Genomic DNA, 17578 nt, shown 5'->3' with positions numbered 1-17578 from the left:
TCCAAGCCGCTTCCGAAGTGCTACCGGTGACCGCAACTCCTGATCCCAAACCAAGAGGGGAGCCTCCCGACTTCGAACCCTCTTTTCCTTCTCCGCTCTCCTCCTCCTCTCGCTACCTCCACCTCCACCTCCACCTCCGGCACCCACCCACCGCTGCCGCCGCCACCAGCAGCGCCTCCTTCTCCTCCTCCTCCGCCCCTCTTCTCTCTTTTTGGCAGCCGCTGGACGTCCGGTGTTGATGGTGGCAGCGGCGGCAGCCTGAGCAGCAGCAGCCTGAGCAGCACGCCAGCTCTCGCCCACCCTGCCACATTCTCCGGTCCCATCACCCGATCTCCCGAAAGGTGCTGGGCACATTTGGGGCGGCGGAGGCGAAGCGGCTGCGGCGGCGGTAGAGGCGGCGGCGGCAGCGGTAGCGGCGGCGGCGGCGGCGGCGGCGGCGGGAGGCAGGATGAGCGCACGCGGAGAAGGCGCCGGGCAGCCGTCCACTTCAGCCCAGGGACAACCTGCCGCCCCGGCGCCTCAGAAGAGAGGACGCGGCCGACCCAGGAAGCAGCAGCAAGTCAGTACGCGGGCGGGGTGGGGGCACCAGCCCACCTCCGCTCCCTGGGCGAGGGCCCCGCGACGCGCGGCGACCCGAGCGCGGGAGCCCAGTGGCGGCGGCCGCCGCACGCTGCCGGCCGGCCGTGGGGGCGGGCTGCGGCGTCCTCCGCGCGAGTGCGCCGCTGAGCCCCGGGGCGCCCGCGCTCCTCGGGGCGGGGAGGTGGGGAACCGCGGCAGGCGGCGGGAGGTGGGGTCGGGCGAAGCGCGTCCTCGGACTTTCGCTATTGTGCACGGCCCCGAGTGGCGCGATGTCTCCTGGTGACGAAGCGGCCGGGGTCCCACAGTCCAGGGCTCGCCGGGCACTTTCCAAGCCGCTTTACAGTTGCCGGGGTGGGGGCGGGTGGGCGGTGTGGGGTGGGGGTGCAGGGGTGCTCTGGAGGGTCAGGGGCGGAGGGGCTGAAGTCCCGGGGGCCGGAGGCTAGTTCTCCCGCCAACCGGCTTTGCTCGCGGGCCGGGGACTGGCGCGCCGCAGCCGCCCCCTTAGCGCCCTCCCCAAGTTCTCGGTGGCCTGGGACTCGCTCCCTCCCGACAAAGAACTCTTTGGCCCTCCCGGTTCTCTTAGAGCTCTTTAAATGCGGCGCGGCGGCCGCTCTGCTGGCCGCCGCCGCGGAGGTGTCCCTGGGAAGGGGCTATGGGAGAGCCCGGGTCCTCACCGGACGAGATTAACTCATTTGGCCAAGGGCGCGGTGGAAAGTAGTGTCCGAGAGTGTGTACGGTAGCTAGGTCACTTCCTCGCCAGGCGCCCAGTCTCCCTTTGGCCCCTGGATCCCGCGCTTCCGAGCTGCAGACATTAAATGTACTTCTCCAGGGCGACTGGCTGGGGGTTGGGAGGGGACGATCGAGGGGCGCCCGGGACCCCGCGGAGTGGAGGGTTTTGTCTGCGGATGCAACCAATTAAGCGTGCAGTCGGCGCTTGCAGAGCTGCGCGCAGCGCCCAGCGCGGGGGGTTTTGTTCGCTGCAATTTCCAAGCCTCGGCGGGCAGGGCTGGAGCGGGACATGTCTATTGAGAACATTTAAACTCGGCTTCCGCGGGCTTTAAAACTTCTCCTGCGTTCCTTAGCCTTAAAGCGCTTCCTTCACGGCAAATAGGCCTATTAGAAAATAATCCTGGAGTCCCAAAGCTGCCCGAGAGCAAGGTGCGGGGAAATTGAACAATGTATGCTTGCCTGAGCATTTTAGAAAAACTGAAAGGGTTGTACCTTTTTGAAATCATCAAAGGAAACAAGCCAATCTAGAAGCCCTGAGTTTTCCCGCTTTGCCCAAGCGACACTTTAAACCGCGTGAGGATCCTGTTTTACACCTCCCAGGAAGTCTCTGCCCTCCCCCCCCCACTCTTGTTTCCCACCCGCCACCCAGCTCCCTCTGACTCTATCTCCCATCTCCAAAAAATAATCCAAAAGAAATTGCAGTGGGTTCCGGAGGTGATTGGAGGTTTTACCTTTGAGTTAAGGCAGAGTTCACAAAGAAAGAAAAATGTGTCTCCGGTGTGTTTGCTCCGGATGTGCCCACTGGCGTTAGTGGTCCCACAGAAGCTTGCAGGGAACCGTCCCCAGATTCTCTAAACAGGATGCGAATTTTCGTTGAAGACTTTCATGCGTTTTAAGTTAATTAGTCCCATTTAATCACCGAATCTGAATGAAATGTAAATTGATGATTCACTGGATAAATATTTAGGATCTGGAATATTAATCACCGCATTCTCTTAACCACTTGAGTATTTACTACTTGGCATAGAAGCCATTTAAAGTTTTGCTAAATCTATTGATAGTTTCAATTTCTCCCTCCCAGACACTTCCAGTCTTCCTCATTTTTCCCCTCTTTTACTTTTCTCCAGTCCACCCCTTCCATAAGTTTTCTGCAAAGCAACTTTTGGAGAAAATGTTTATTTTTGTCAAAAGATATTTAAATGTAGACTGGAGACCATGCCTCCAACTCCAAAAGGAAGTGGAGAATTGAAGCAATTATCTAGATAATTCAAGCAAAACCTCCCACAACAGATTTACCATAATTATTTGGAAATTTTAGGGGGAACGGAGCTATTTTGAGTTGAAGATCTTGGATAATTGTTCCAGTACTTCACTCAATGTGTTGATTGAGTCACAATTGATCTGCAATGCTGATATACAGAGATGATTAAAAACCATCTTTTCAATATGGAAGATCGTTGAAATACTTACGCTGTTAGCTTCATACTTCTGTTGTTTGAAATCCTAGCACAACGGATAGTAGCATACGTATAAAATATTTGTAAGTTGCCAAATGCATGACCACTCAAATTTTACACCTTAAAAACGTGTAACTTTCTCTCTAGAACCTGCAACCTTGCCGGCCTTTGTTACCTTCTGGAGTTGAGACAGACCCTACTTTTCACAGGCAAAACAGAATTTCCTTTTTGAACCCTTGGATTAAAAGTAGAGTTATTTCCTCTTTCTGTAAACTCAGTACCATCATTATTCCATTTATGCTCTTGCTGAATGTGTTCCAACAGTGCTTTTGAGCAGCACGTGCAGAAAATATAACTCTAGAGTCAGGGTCAATTTCTTTCAGACATTCTTCCACAACAGCATTTTTTCCCCCCCACACTTAGGAGCCAGCCGGTGAGCCCTCTCCTAAGAGACCCAGGGGAAGACCCAAAGGCAGCAAAAACAAGAGTCCCTCCAAAGCAGCTCAAAAGGTGAGATTTCTCAAGTCAAGTCCCTCCACCTTCTCCATGACCACATGAGCTTCCCTGTAATTTTCCCATTCTAGATGCAAGCCTAAGGATTTGTCCCAACTGGGTAACCCAAGACTCATCTTCCAACTGTGCTATTTCTCAGCAGAGTTCGATTTCTAAGCAATTGCTTAGCATAAACAGTTTATGAAGATGCTGTTCTTAACAGTTACCAAAGAATACGAAGCTGAAAACAGGGGTGAGAGGGTGCGGAGGGGGAGTGGAGAAAGACAGTTAAGATTTGCACCAGCTGTGAAATAGTTAAAAATAAATCAGAACTATAGGATTTGCTTGGGGGTGATGTTTGCAATTTCCTTCAAAAATAATAAAGATGAATTTACTTTGTGCTCATTTACATGATTACTGCAAAACCAAATCCTTCTATGAAGTTAAGTACTTTGCCAAATGGTAATTAGAAGTAGATCCAATTGTGGAATACTGGAAAAAAAATTTTCATGAGTTTTACATATTTAAATGTGATGGTCAAGTATGCTGCTTGTTGCATAGATCATAATCTCTCAGAATGCCTTTCCATCAGGTGACATAGAAATGCTCTAAATGGGACAATGAGAATTCTTTTATACAAGTATTTGAATCATTCATTGTATATTTTGGGGGCAGGATAGAAACCGGTGAAGTATAACTTACAGTGTTTTTATTTATAAATTTTAAATTGCAGTTTAACATGACTTCGTGTTGGTTGTATTTGAGCTAGCAAAGAGGAAATATCTCAGGGTCAATGCACGTACAGAGAAGTGAAGGTAATCTGAAACTCACTTTGTTTTGTTTTGTTTTGTTTTGTTTTAAGCTTTACAAATAAATCAAAAAAAGGTTTCTGTATTTTATTTGTAGGTTTGTATATTAGTTGAAAACAAAGGTTCAAAATTCAGAAGGAAATTTTGATACATCTTTTTAGTAGATTTGAGTGCATGATGTACAGTATTTGTTAAAAACGACTATATGATCATCTTTGGGGATTAAGGTTTTGTGTGGTTTTCTCTGTGACTGGGCACTAACCATATTATATGTGATAGTTTTCAGTGTTGTAAACTGCCATAGCAACCAGTGATACATATAAAGTTATTTAGGGAGTAACTATGAGTTCTTGTCTGTTTCATTTTAACAATCTTGAGCAGAGCTGACGGTGAAGGAGCAGATATCTAATGTATTTAAATATAACTGCTTCACAGAGGGAAAACTTAATTGTGACTCGCATTTGGTCAATAAACTTTGAAGTAGCTCTAAGTTACCTTGTCATTTAGAACTGACAGTACCTAATCTGATATTTCTAACAGGAATATTTCCTACTTGTTACATTATTACCTGGTCTATTAAGTTAGGTAACATGGGCTAATTTGACAAAGGAGTTTTTTAAATGCTGTGTAAAGTGTGGGGTTTACCTAACTGAATTTTACTGTAATGAAATGGCGAAGGAGTATCTTGGTAGGTAGCGAACAAACATTGAAAGTTTGATGTAATTGCTCTGAAAAATGCATCATTACAGCATCTCCCAGGAAGAAATCTGTATATCTCATCATAGATAATTTATTTGAAATTTAAGACAAAAAAAAGGGAAAATGAACCTTATCTTTCCGATTTCACCTTATTACATTTTTTTTTCTGAATGAGTAAAGAGATACTTCTGTCTCCTTCCCTTCATCTTGAAGAGTTTACCACTGACTAGCAAAATCTTTACTGATAAAAGGAAAGCTGAGACTTGGGTCTAATTTACTACCTAAAGCAAAATAACGAAAAACTTGGTCTCCTCCCAAGTAAGATTTGATTGATTTTCAGTCCTTTTAATAATAGGCGTTTACAGATGATCCCGCTAGGCTGCTTATCTTTCTGATGCTTCTTCATGTATATGTGTACAGTATATGTGTACATTGTTACAACTTCTAAAACAGAAGTAGGTTTTCTTTTTCCCAGAGAAATCTTTCCCTGAAATCTTTCATTCATCCAGGTAAAATTATTTTTCACACAGTTCTGTTGTAAAAGTCCCTTCTAGTAAAAATGAGTAAACATATTTGCCCATAACATGACTGTTCTGTTTCTTCAGTTTTATAAATTACGCTTCATTTGGAGAAGATAATACTTGGCAGAATAATGAATGACATTGATGAATTGTTCATGGCATGTGTAAACTGAAGGTATTTTCACTTTGAAATCAGTATTTATTGAGTTTGCTACTACCCTATGTAAGCATGATTTTCAAAGTATATTTGTTTATCAGACATATATTGTATTCTGAGAAGACATGTTTATTAGGATTTTGAAAAGCAATCTTTTTTCGAAAAAGTTCTGTTGTTCGTAACATGTAAGATAAACATATCCTGCTAGACTGACCACAGCAGATATAAGAAGTCTCCTATGATTAATAAATTGGGTATTCTCGTGCAAACTGAGACTCATCCAAATGAAAAAGAGGAAACAAAACTGGTAAGCATATAAGAGGACAGAGCTCTAAAATTAGAGAAGACGCAGTGGACGCTGGAATCCTGATGATGTTGTGTGTTTAAAATTTCTTGTTGCTTGGGTTTCTTTACTTACAAAGTTTGTGTTTGGACTCAGTAACTGGCCTTGGGGCATTTGAAAACAAAACTGCTTGTTGGGAAATTAGCAATGTGAAACTTGACAATGCACGCTGAACGTGGCAAGACCAAGTGGACAACTCCTAAATTAGCCATCACTTTAATTTCAGGCCATAGTCAATATAAAATTGATTTGTATAATATGTAAAACAAACATTTATAAAGATACAATTTGTTATGCTTGGAACTTGTGGAAGAGACAATAATGATTCTTCAATCTGCTTCTATTCCATTATGACAAATTCCCATGGATGACCATCATGTAGCAATTGTAATCATTGCTGAGAACTCCAATCTGAGTGCTCAAAATGTGTCCCGGAACCAGTTTCAGAGTGTTATCTTAATAAAAGAAATCAGAAGTTAATGTTTTCCTGAATAAATAATTTGTGTGTGTGTGTGTGTGTGTGTGTGTGTGCATGTCTGTCTTGACCCTTTTATTTATGTTTTAGTGTGAGATATAACTGTGGCCAGTTGTCTCTTAATTTTTGCTTCGTTTTCCTCTCATGTTTGTGCTGGATGGAAATACTTTCTGTGTATTTTCACATTTTGCATGTTTAGAGAAGAGAAAGGTATAATCTCCTGTATGTTTAGGGTTTTTGTTGTGGGTTTGTGATCATGAGAGAATACTGGAGGGGCTGTCACTCATTTTCCAGTGTTTAAGGTCATAAGTCAAGTTCATCTGTAAGCCTCAAGGCAATTCTCATTTGGGTACTTTCAAGAAAACACTTTCTTTTTCTGAGATTGAATTAAACTGTAATAGAAGGAAATTGCATATAAAAAGATCTCAGGTGAGAGACAGCCCCACTGCATAGTGTCATAGATTAGCTTGAACTTCCCTTTGACTTTAGGTATAATGACCAGAGCTAAAGAACGAGGCAGAGAATGAAAATATCATTCATCTAGGTAACGTATGTGTACTTCAAGTAATGTGTTCAGGTAAACATTTAATTGGTATCTTCCATTTGCTTGTACAAAAAAGGCCTGGAGTGGATTGGATACTGCGAAGGAAGATCTGTGCTTTTTTCAAATTGCATTCTTAGAAATGTGGCTGATTTTTCATAAATGATTACCAACACCAAGCACAGGTTTTGTGATGAGAGAATGTAGGTTTTATTCACCATTTCAGATGACTGTCAGAGCATAGATGCTGAGTGAGGACAAGATTTTTTTCACAATATAACAGGCCCAGCTGAAGAGAGTAATCAAAGGCGTCATTATAGGTCAGTCAGGGAAAGTTGGGTACTAGAAGTTGTCATACAATTCCAGCCTATGGTTTCTGTGTTACTAGTATGCCTTAGTTTGATTCCTCTGTGTTTGAATGGGCAGATAATTTCCATTCAGGAGATTCAGGGCCCTCTGTGAGTATACAAATGTATCCAGACAGGTGGAATCAAGTAAAACCTAATTGTTGTCTCCATTTTCTTGGTATTATATGCTCATTTATCTAAACAATCGACTCACTTTTTTTTCCACTTCACTTTGCATCAATAAATTCTATCTGGCAATGCCTTTGAGTCATAGATTATGATCCAAATATGGGAGATTCAGATACATTTGAATTCTCTTATGAAGTAACTTTGTTTCAAGGGACCCATGGTTCTAATTTTCTGGAAGGTATCATTCTTTCTGAACTTTTCCATCAAGAGCTCTCCATTGCTTTGACCGACCCACAACTGTGGCTCATTTTTATCTCAAAGTGTCAACAAATCATTCTGCTAAGAAGATAGAGCATACCAGATTGGTATTCTGTTGTGTTTTCAGTTCTTTCTTGAGAATAGATGGAGCCTGTCAGGTAAATCATTCAAGCCCATCTTGTCTCGTTAGCTCACCACCTGCAGTTTTCAGAGCTCACCTTGGAACCGCATAGCTTGGCCCCAAGGTGGGACAATGAACTTCATGATCGTGGACTCTAGAAGTTTCAGTTATGAGTTTTTGTTCTTCAAATCAGGAGAAAAAGGCTGAAAACTGATTTTATTTTGGACTGTTGCTTTGTCCTCTCTTGTTTTAAGACACTGAACAATTTTGATCGGCATCTTCTGATTGACTTAGAGAGGAGTAGCAGCATCATTTTCTTTTCCCCAAGTTAATGTAGGGGGCAGTTTGCTCAGAAGGTAACCCCTGCGAACTCTTGTATCATTACTATTGATTTTTCCCTTTACAAAAGAAGTAGAGCGATGGTTTAAAGGAGGAGACTCAACCTTTGGAAATAGCTTTTCCTGTCATTTTGGCCTTGGCTTTGATTTGGTGTTTGTATAGGTGAAGACAGGCATGTGTAAATAATGACATGAGAGTTGACAATAAGGGCTTCCTTGAGTAAAATGAGCATGAAAGCATGAACTACAATGGGTGACAGAACTTACTTATATTTCCTGCTGTAAAAAATGTAGTGAAGGCAAACTCGTATTGGAAACCCACAGAATTGGATTATCAGAAAAGTAAAATGAGAACTACTCAATGCTTAGTCTGATTGACTGGTCCAGTTGATTTTCATGCCAGTGCACATTGATCTGCACTGTTTATATATTTCAAAGAACAACTGAACGAAATGTAATGTGACTTTCTAGACATTGGATAGCTGGTTCCATATGTGCTTGATCTGCAGGTCTTTGTCTTAAAAGTGTATATATAAAGACCCGTGAAAACAAAACAAGGTACTCTGCCCAAATATTTTCTTTGTTTTCTTTCTAATTTTATTTTACGCCCAAATATTTTTCTGGCCTTTTTTAAAAAATCTGTGTGCAGAGGCACTGATTGATTTGGGGGGAGGGGGTTTGGACTTTCATGCCTTATCACAGAAGTATAAAATGTGATGAGAGTATTTAAAGTAACCAAAATTAATAGCTATCTAAATTTGACTGAGAAGTCAGAATTGGATAATTCTCTTGGTTCCCCATCTCAGCTCTTGTCTATGTATTTATAGGAAACTTGGAAATGTTTTACTTTTAACTACTATGTATTTATAGGAAACTTGGAAATGTTTTACTTTTAATTACTCATTTGGTTTTCACCCTAGGAGTTTTTTTTGTTTTGTTTTTATTTGCCCATGGTGATTTTATTTTATATGAAGTATCTCCCAGAAGAACAGCCCTTTTATTGCCTTGAAATCAGATTGGGCCTCACTCGGTTCCACTACTTCTGAACATGGGCAGTTTGCTTAATCTTTCATTTTGTGAAACAGGGGAAGTCATAGCTGTCTTATTTGAGTAAGGTAATGTTCAGAAAATCACACTGGAAACTTACAGAGTTTGGGAGGAATTCTCTTTAAGGGTAACACTTGAGAATATGGAGGGAGAGAAGAAACTACATTTGAGTCCCTACTAAATGTTGTAGCTGTTGTCAGACACTTTGCGTAGATATTAGCTCCTTAAGCCTCTGGCGTAGATCTAGATCTTATGGCCTTCATTTCACAAATGAGAGAGCTCGGATTCCAAGATGTAATGTTCTATTCTAGTTCTAATGTTCAATTCTAGAAAACGGTGGAACCTGGGCCTGAATTCAAGTCTCATTCGAAAGCTTATGATCTTTCCACTACTATGTGCTGTCAGATATTTTGGGAACTATTTGCTATAGGGTAGGTCATGTTATCTCCAGCAACTTGAAATGCAGGTTAGAAGCTAGGTTTCAAGAAACCCTTTGGAGACAAACTTTCTCTTTGGAGACAAGCTTTTGTCTTTATAAGACAAGCTTATAAAGGGATTCGAAACGTGTGCCTACCGCAGCTGATATCCCCAAACTTCTGGCCCCCAAAACCCACAGGGCTGTGTCTTTGGAGATTAGAACACATCCACTCTTCTTCTTTGTTCAATGAAGGGGCTAGATGAAATGCCTTCTGAAGTTCCGACCAATCCGCAGAATTCTGATGGCAGGAGGGAAATAAGACACACATGTGATCGGAACACCAGGTTTTCTTTCCTTGTTCTTCTTCATTCAGTAAATACGTAGTGAGCACATCTTGTGCACCAGGCACTAATGCTAAGCACTCTTTCCGTGTTTAAGAGTTCTATTTGTTAGGCGAATTTCCTTTTTTGATGATGATGATGATGATTTTAATGCGGAGTCCATGTTAGGGCCTGGAGTACCAGGCTTCTTAGGAAAGGAAAAAATTGTGTTTCCCACATAACATTCTTCCAACCTTCATGAACTTGCTTCTAAGCATATTATGTAAAGTTAAGTATACAGTTCTGCCTCCAAGCTTTTTTTTTTAAGCGAAAATATGAAAACAAGCAAGGAATAAGTAACACTTTTAGCAAGTTATGATGTGGTAGTTGCAAATGTTAGTATGATCGTGTAGTCTGAAATCTCTGTTCTTACACATGCAGGATTCCCAGCCTCTTTCCCCAACCCCCAGCCCCCCCCACCCCCCACCCCCCCAAGTTGTAAATGCTTAGAACAAGTTACTGTCTCAATTATACATGGGTTTGTAGTATAGAACCAAATTCCACCCTGGTGAAGGGAAACCAAATATATACTCCCACAGTATTGGACAGGCTGACGTGTTAAAAACAAAACAAGCCCCTGGAAGGTTTTGTTGGTCTTCTATTGAAAAATAATATTCCGAAGGGCATTCAACACAGGAGAAAAGTTAAAGCCAGTGTTTTCCTACATGTAAAAATCCTGGATCTGTGCTGGTTTACAGACCAAAATCCTAACTTGTTTTGCAGCCTTTGTGAAGGTTGATCAGAATGATTAAATAGTGTGGGTCTTAAAGAACAATGGGAACCTCCCAGATCGACGCCACACAGCGCAGCTAATGTGTTTCTTCTAGATGTAGACTCAGAAGAGGGTTTCGGTTTACATGTAACACTGGCCTGAAGACCAAGGAGCAAGTCTGCTTTTAACAAGTCCAAGTGATAATTGTGATATTTTGCCCTTTAGCTAATGGTGCGAATTTTATTTTTGAATAGGCTTTTTGTAAATGAGATGCTCATTTTAAAGTCCTCTTACTTGCAGGGCTTTCTCTCTCTCTCTTTGAGAGATTTGCTTTCTGTGACTTGGAAATGCAGTGAAACCCTTTGTGAAAACAACCTTCTCTTCAGCAGATTTTAGATACGCCCGGATCACATCGTGGCCCCTGAAACGTAACAACTGCACCGAGAAAGCCTGGTGTAGCCCTGTTAGCCTTTAAGGTCAATAGCCTCCTCCTCTTAACCCCACCTACCATCCCCATGCCCATGAAAAAGGATTTCTATCTTCCATGTTTGTGTAATTGACTACTGGGTAAACTGTGCAGTCTCACAGTTGATCCCAAAGATTAAATCAGACACTGCTTCTGTATTAGGGAATTTTGTACTCGTATAACTCACTATGTACTAGCCAAAGGGTTTCTTAAAAGCTTCATTCTAAAGGTGACAGATGGGTGTAATGGAATATTTGCATTGACTGAACCTTCTTTGAGATTGGACTAACTTGAAGGAAAACTTTCCCTTGAAGAGTTCCATCTTGTTAGGCGTGAAAGAGCATTTATTGAGCACCTCATTTATGGTGGGCACTTCACTCCTCCCAGGAGGCATTATCTCCGTTTCACACATGAAACCGAATTAAGGTTTTCAGGGACCTGCCCAAAGTCATAAAGCTAAATGGCAGAGCAGGGATTTGAATCTAAGCTTTCCCAAGTAGCGTCTGTGTTCCTCTTAAGACAACTCCCTCTCTCCCTAAGACAACACTCAGAAAGAGGGTGTGATTCACTGGGCACTCCTGGCTTTCATTTAAGTTAATTCATTGCCCTTATGACCAAAGGTAGGACAGCGACACTAACCTTTGACAATAAAGGATTCCTTTGTGGAGTCATTCACAGGGAGTAAAACGATTCACGGTGCCCAAACCTGATGGTTAGACTGAGCTCCTATAGCTACTAAGTTTCCTTCTGTTCGGGGAAATTAGCTGAGTCAGTGACAATTTTAGTTGATGAAAATATCTCCGTATGGTATAGAATGCCTATATGCTGGGGAGAGGTAATAGTTTTAGGAGGGGAGAAGCCAGCCTTTAGAGATGAGCAGAACTGGGTTCAAATCCCAGGTGTGCAATTTACCAGTTTTGTGGGTTACCTTTCACAACTATCTAAGATGTAGTTGCTCATCTGTAAAATAAGGGAAATAATAATACTTACCTTATAAGACTGTTATAAAGCTTAAAATAACACACGTGAATGACTTAGCCCAGTGCCTAGGGTATTTTAAATGCTCAATAAATGTGAACTAACATTATGCTAATCATGCAGAATTTGGGTTAATGCCTAGGACCTGTTGGATAGTAATGCCAGGTTAGGGGGATACCATTTGTGAGAAATCTTGTGGAGTATTTTGCCTGCCTGTCTGCCTGTCTGTCTGTCTGTCTGTCTGTCTGTCTATCTATCCTTCCATCCTCTATCTGCATCTATTTTTACAAGGCAGATGGAAGAGAGAAAGAGGAGAATCTCACTTGGCAGTGTAGACAGTTATAACGGAGCATTTTAGTATCATTGTACCAAGTATCTACTGGCTGCTAACTCAGGTAACAAAAGTAGAATACAAAACAAGTTATCCTGGCTTAGGTTACCTGTATTTTTGTGTTTGTATAGCCTTGGGATGATTCTTATATATAGAACAAGATGCACTACGTTTTCTTTATCTTGAAAAGTATAAATATACGTTTATACAGAAGATGTAATTTGCGTATGGGTGTGGGTGCACAGGTGCATTTGTATGCATCTTTTGGTGTATTTGGGGATTGGAGTAGAGGTCAAAAACAGAGGGAAATTACTTTATAGATTATGATGAAATCTGATTCAAAAGGTGAAAACCACTGATACCAGAAAAATCTTCTATAAAGAAAAGAAATAAAAAAAAAAACAAAAACCTTTTAGCTTTCTGGCACTCCCAGTTTCTATCTTAGAGACAAACATTGATGATTTCTGCCAGGTTTTTTTTTTTTTTCTTTCTTTCCTTTAAATGAACTGATGGACAAGTGATTGTTTTTGGCAAGGAATAGGAAATTATGTAAAAGTAAACAGACATTTGGTGTTTTGAATTAGAAGCCTATGTATTCTTACTTTGGACTTACTTTTGATTGGTAAAGTAGAAATGCTTTTGCTTAGATGTAGGTAGAAATGCTTTGTAAAGTGTTATGCAACATATCAATATTAATTTTTGTAACTTTACTTGTGACATGGAAAAAAATCATTTAAGAAACATTAGTTTTCTAAAATACTCCTTTATATAATTATGGATATGTGGGAGTATTTTTGTTGTTGTTGTGGATGGAAATAAAAGCCAAATAGCTTTTTAGAAGTATTTTCATGCATTAGAGAAGACATCACTCCAGGGGAATGTTTTAGGGTGAGAGTTGCATAGATAGATATCTCTTTACATCATGCAATGAAAAACCAGAAGAAGAATCTACTCAAACATGGACAAGAAGATGAGCCTTCATTCAGAGGGAGATTGTTAAAGCAATCTCAATGCCTCATCACAAACCAGAACATTCTCGCTTGGAATGTATCCCTTGGTGCAGCACTTATAAATCATGTCAGGTAGGAAACAATATGACTTCCTTTTTCATTTTGCAGAAAGCAGAAGCCACTGGAGAAAAACGGCCAAGAGGCAGACCCAGGAAATGGGTGAGTAACAAGATATAATTTCTGTGTGTGTGTGTGTGTGTGTGTGTGTGTGTGTGTGTGTTTGTAAAGAAAACTTATTTTTTTTAAGTGAAAATTACTTTTATTTTATCAATTACATGTATTTCTAACTTCTGGTTTGATGAATCTTTGAAAGGGTTAAGGCAGGCGACAAATTATCACTGCTCTTTACCATGAGGCTCCAGGAGTTTACTCAGAACGCTTTTCTTTCCTGGGAGTGACTCCTCTTTCTATCTCTTATCAACATGAAAAGAGTCTCCACTCTTCCTTCAAAGGGAGTAACAAACAATGAGTTGACTTGTTCTGGTGGGTTGAGTAACTAAGGTTAAAGGGTATTATGAAACCTTGGAAGTTGATTACAAATGGTGATAAAATTCAGATGAAATGTGTATGAGATAACTTTTTAACGTTTTCTTTTTTTTCTTCTTCTTCTTTTTAATTTCCTCCATGGCTTTGCTCTGGGCACATCTCATTTTCTAGGTGGTTTGTGTTTTCCTTTTCACATTGGCGTTTTAGGAAACCAGGTTTAAGTTTAGATTTTTTTTTTTTTTTTTTTGCTTCCCTTAGTGGTCCTTCTTACATACTAACATTTGTGACAGTGGCCTCTGTGCAAGCTCTTGATCCTGCAGGAACACCGATCCTGTATCTTTTTGAGACCAGAAGTTCAGTGATAGCTGAAGAGCTTCGCTAATTTTACCATTTAAACCTTGTTCCCTTTGCTGCTGCGCGCGCTACCCATGTTCTTCTGGTCTGTCTTCCCATTGACAGCGGAGAAAAGTCTTAAACATGAGTAAAACCATTTCTCAAGAAAGATAAAGGCGTCCCCCATATGAGGAATCATCTGTGATGGGATCTTTGGCTTTCTTTTTCTCCCTTCCCTGGTTTAGTCTTCATGCTTCATCATTTTAAAAAGTGTCTTCGCTTCTATGCTGGAGTATATTTTCCTGGTGGTATGCCATTCCTTTCTCCTCTTGAGTTCTACATCACTTTCTATTTATACCGTGGTATTGCCTTTCATTTAATTTATTCGTCTTGTATTTTTTTTCCTCTGCTCAACATGTGTTGGGATTAGACTTCTTAGCACAAGGAAATGGGGATGATCGTTAGATTAAAAACATCTCAGTGTCGCAGTATAACCTTAAAGTAAAGCATTGCATTCAACCTTCTGGTCAATAAATGAATGATCTCCAAACCTACCCACCGGGTGGTAATCATTTGGGCTGTTTGATATCTTCGGTGTTAGGGAACTCACTACCTCTTAAGCCTGCCTCTTCCTTCTTGGAAAGCTCTGAACATTAGAAAATTCTTCTATCTGACTCCCTCTAGCTTCCGCTCACTGTCCTTGGTCCTCCTTCCAAGGATAGATATCTAGTAATTGTTTTCACTTTTATTCATGATAGTCCTTCACATATTTGAAGACAATTAATGCATATTCTTTGTTGTCTTTTCTAGTCTGAATATCTTCAGTCCTTTCGGTTTTTTTCCCCATAAAGGAATATTATTGTTTTTCTCTTCTTAGTATGTTTGTTTATTAACCTTTTGAAATAGGTCACCCAGAGCTAAGTATCATGTTCCAAGGGTGGGCTCCACAACTGGTGGGTTTATCACCTTTCTTGCTGTACGTGTGGTTCCAGTTATCTGTTACTGACTAATTAGTCAACCATCCCCCAACTTAATAATTTTTTTTTAAAGCCATTTTATCATGCTCCTGGATTCTTTGGGTCAGGAATATGGGCAGGGCACAGCAGAAAAGTCTTGTCTCTGCTTTAGGATGTCTGGGGCCTCAACTGGGAAGACTCAAACAGCTGGGGTTGACTCAGGCACTTGGAGTCTAGATTCTGGAGGCTTCTTTACTCACATCTTGCTTTTGCAAGATGGGCTTGAAGTCTGGGTGCATCAGGAGCACCCACACACCTGGCTTTTCCAGCTTGGTGGCCTCAGGGTAGATATTCAGCCTTCTGATATACACTCATGGCTCCTAGACTAATGAGGAGAAAGCTGCTTAGTCTCAGAAGTCAAAAAGTGTCGCTTCCATTGACACGCCAGTGAGCACACGGTTGGCTAAGTTGGTACTGGCATACATATTGAATATAGGTCTGCCAGTTTCTAAGCATCAGAACTTTGAGACGGCATCCCCCTGAGCTAATAATCAATAAGAAAGACCCATACAAACTTTCTAAAATGCAACATAATAGAAAACGTAAGTTCTTTAAAGTCAGGAGATTAAGGTCGCTAAAGTGAAGTAAGTTGTAAGCAACTGCAATGACAGTTAATGAGCACAAAAGCTTCCATCAAGTGTGACTTCTTTTTGGTCTCTCATCTTTCCTGAGCTATAATTGACATATAAAATTATGTTAACTTCAGGGAACCAAAGTGATGATTTGTTACTTACGTATTATAGAATGACTGCTGTAGTAACATGTGTGAAGTCCTCCACCCCCCTCACATAATTACCTTTTTTTTTTTGGTTTGTTTTTGTGGTAAGAACAATTAAGATCCACCCTCTTAACAACTTTCAAGCATATAACACGGTGTTGTTGACTATAATCACTTGCTAGATCCCCAGAATTGGCCACTGAAAGTTTGTATCCTTTGACTAATGTTTCCTCCTTTCCCCCGTCCTCCACTCCCGGCAACAACCATTCCACTCTCATTCCTGTAAGTTTAGGTTTTTAGATTCTAAATGTAAGAGGTCTTTTTCAGTATCTGTCTGTTTCTGTCTGACTTACTTCACTTAGCCTAATGCCCTCAAGGTCCATCCATGCAAATGGCAACATTTCCTTCTTTCTCAGGGTTGAACAATATTCTGTCCCATATATTCTGTGTGTGTGTGTGTGTATACACTCGCGACATCTCCTTAAACATTCATCTGTAGATGGACACTTAGGTTGTTTCCATATCTTGCCTCTTAAATGGTCTTCCTACCTTTTATTTGTTCTGCCTTTGGAGTATCCTGTAGTGTTCACCAATAACATCTGTAGGTTATAGTCACGTCACCACTCTTCTCGGAAGCTCTCTCTAGTTGCACAGATGACCACTGAGTTAATCACAAAATGCCCTAGCACTTTAAGGCCCCACCCCCTCCCCAGTTTACACCCACCTATTTTTATGGCTTTATTTCCCACCACTCATCTTTACACAGCCAGTGGTTCAGCCAAGGACCTATGTGGGTTTTTTTTTTTCTCAGTGGATTCTTCCGTATTTGAGGGATATATGGATTCCAGCCATCTGATCTTTATGTTGGGTAAGAACCCCATGTGAGGCATCCACCGTAGAAACCCCTGCTTTCTGGGTCATCCTCATTGACTGTCATGATTTCTAATTTTTCATTGGCTGTGAGAATGAAAAATGTCATGTGGCGAATTGTTACTAGTCCCTGATTTGGTTTCCAGAGAAGAGTTGTTCTACTTAGAAGAGGAAATAAAAGGAAATTGTGTATTTTTTCTAGACAGTGTGTTTCCTCTTTGCTTGTATACTGTTGGGGGGTGGGGGGAGTATGCAGCCAGTCACAGCAAGGCATTCATTTCAGTGCCATTCTTTGCTGGAAAGCTTGTACTGAAGAGATAAATTATTGCATTTTCCATAGGAAATGGGCTTGTCCTTTATAGTTAGTTCAGTTCTTTCCAACAGTGTCGTTTACCAATTTCCTTGTATTAGAGACATAATTTTGACTGGATTTACTAGGTACGTGGCCTAAAAGCCAAATTGCTACCCTTTTATTCTTCTGAGTTGTTAAATTTTGTTTTAAAGTTCTTTCACTTTTAAAAAGATATCTTATAAATCTGACAGTGTCATGTGAGAGACCTGGAAAAAAAATACCTACGGTGTGACTTTCTCATCTGATGTGATTGGAATCAGCAGCTCGTAGGTTGCTCAAGAGTTGACTAACGAAAAGTACACTAAACCAAAGTCGACTAACCAAAAGTAGATGGAGGGGAGAAACTTGTGTCGGTCTTGTTTTGGTGAGAGATGGACCATTGGCTAATCCAGTGAGTATATTAGCTGAATTTTGATTAAGGGCCCTTCTATTATTTCCTTTATTCTCCTTTGTTCCCTCCATCCCC

General features: G+C 41.2%; 1 protein-coding gene across 2 annotated transcripts in view; it reads left to right on the top strand.

The window, feature by feature from the left end:
- The first annotated feature begins 332 nt into the window (after positions 1 to 332).
- The window catches only part of HMGA2 (high mobility group AT-hook 2), a 137914-nt gene continuing 120668 nt past the window's right edge, over positions 333 to 17578 (top strand). Inside the window, exons 1-3 of one of the 2 annotated variants that reach the window (XM_058742117.1) lie at positions 333 to 559; positions 3189 to 3275; positions 13446 to 13496. In XM_058742117.1, coding sequence (XP_058598100.1) covers positions 449 to 559; positions 3189 to 3275; positions 13446 to 13496 — 249 coding nt within the window. In that variant the 5' untranslated portion in view covers positions 333 to 448. The remainder of the gene's footprint in view (positions 560 to 3188; positions 3276 to 13445; positions 13497 to 17578) is intronic. The other variant, XM_058742118.1, reaches the window with a different exon arrangement.

Source organism: Neofelis nebulosa, chromosome 8 (assembly GCF_028018385.1).
Source record: "Neofelis nebulosa isolate mNeoNeb1 chromosome 8, mNeoNeb1.pri, whole genome shotgun sequence".
Taxonomy (NCBI): Eukaryota; Metazoa; Chordata; class Mammalia; order Carnivora; family Felidae; genus Neofelis; species Neofelis nebulosa.
This window is presented reverse-complemented; position numbering and strand designations above follow the sequence as displayed.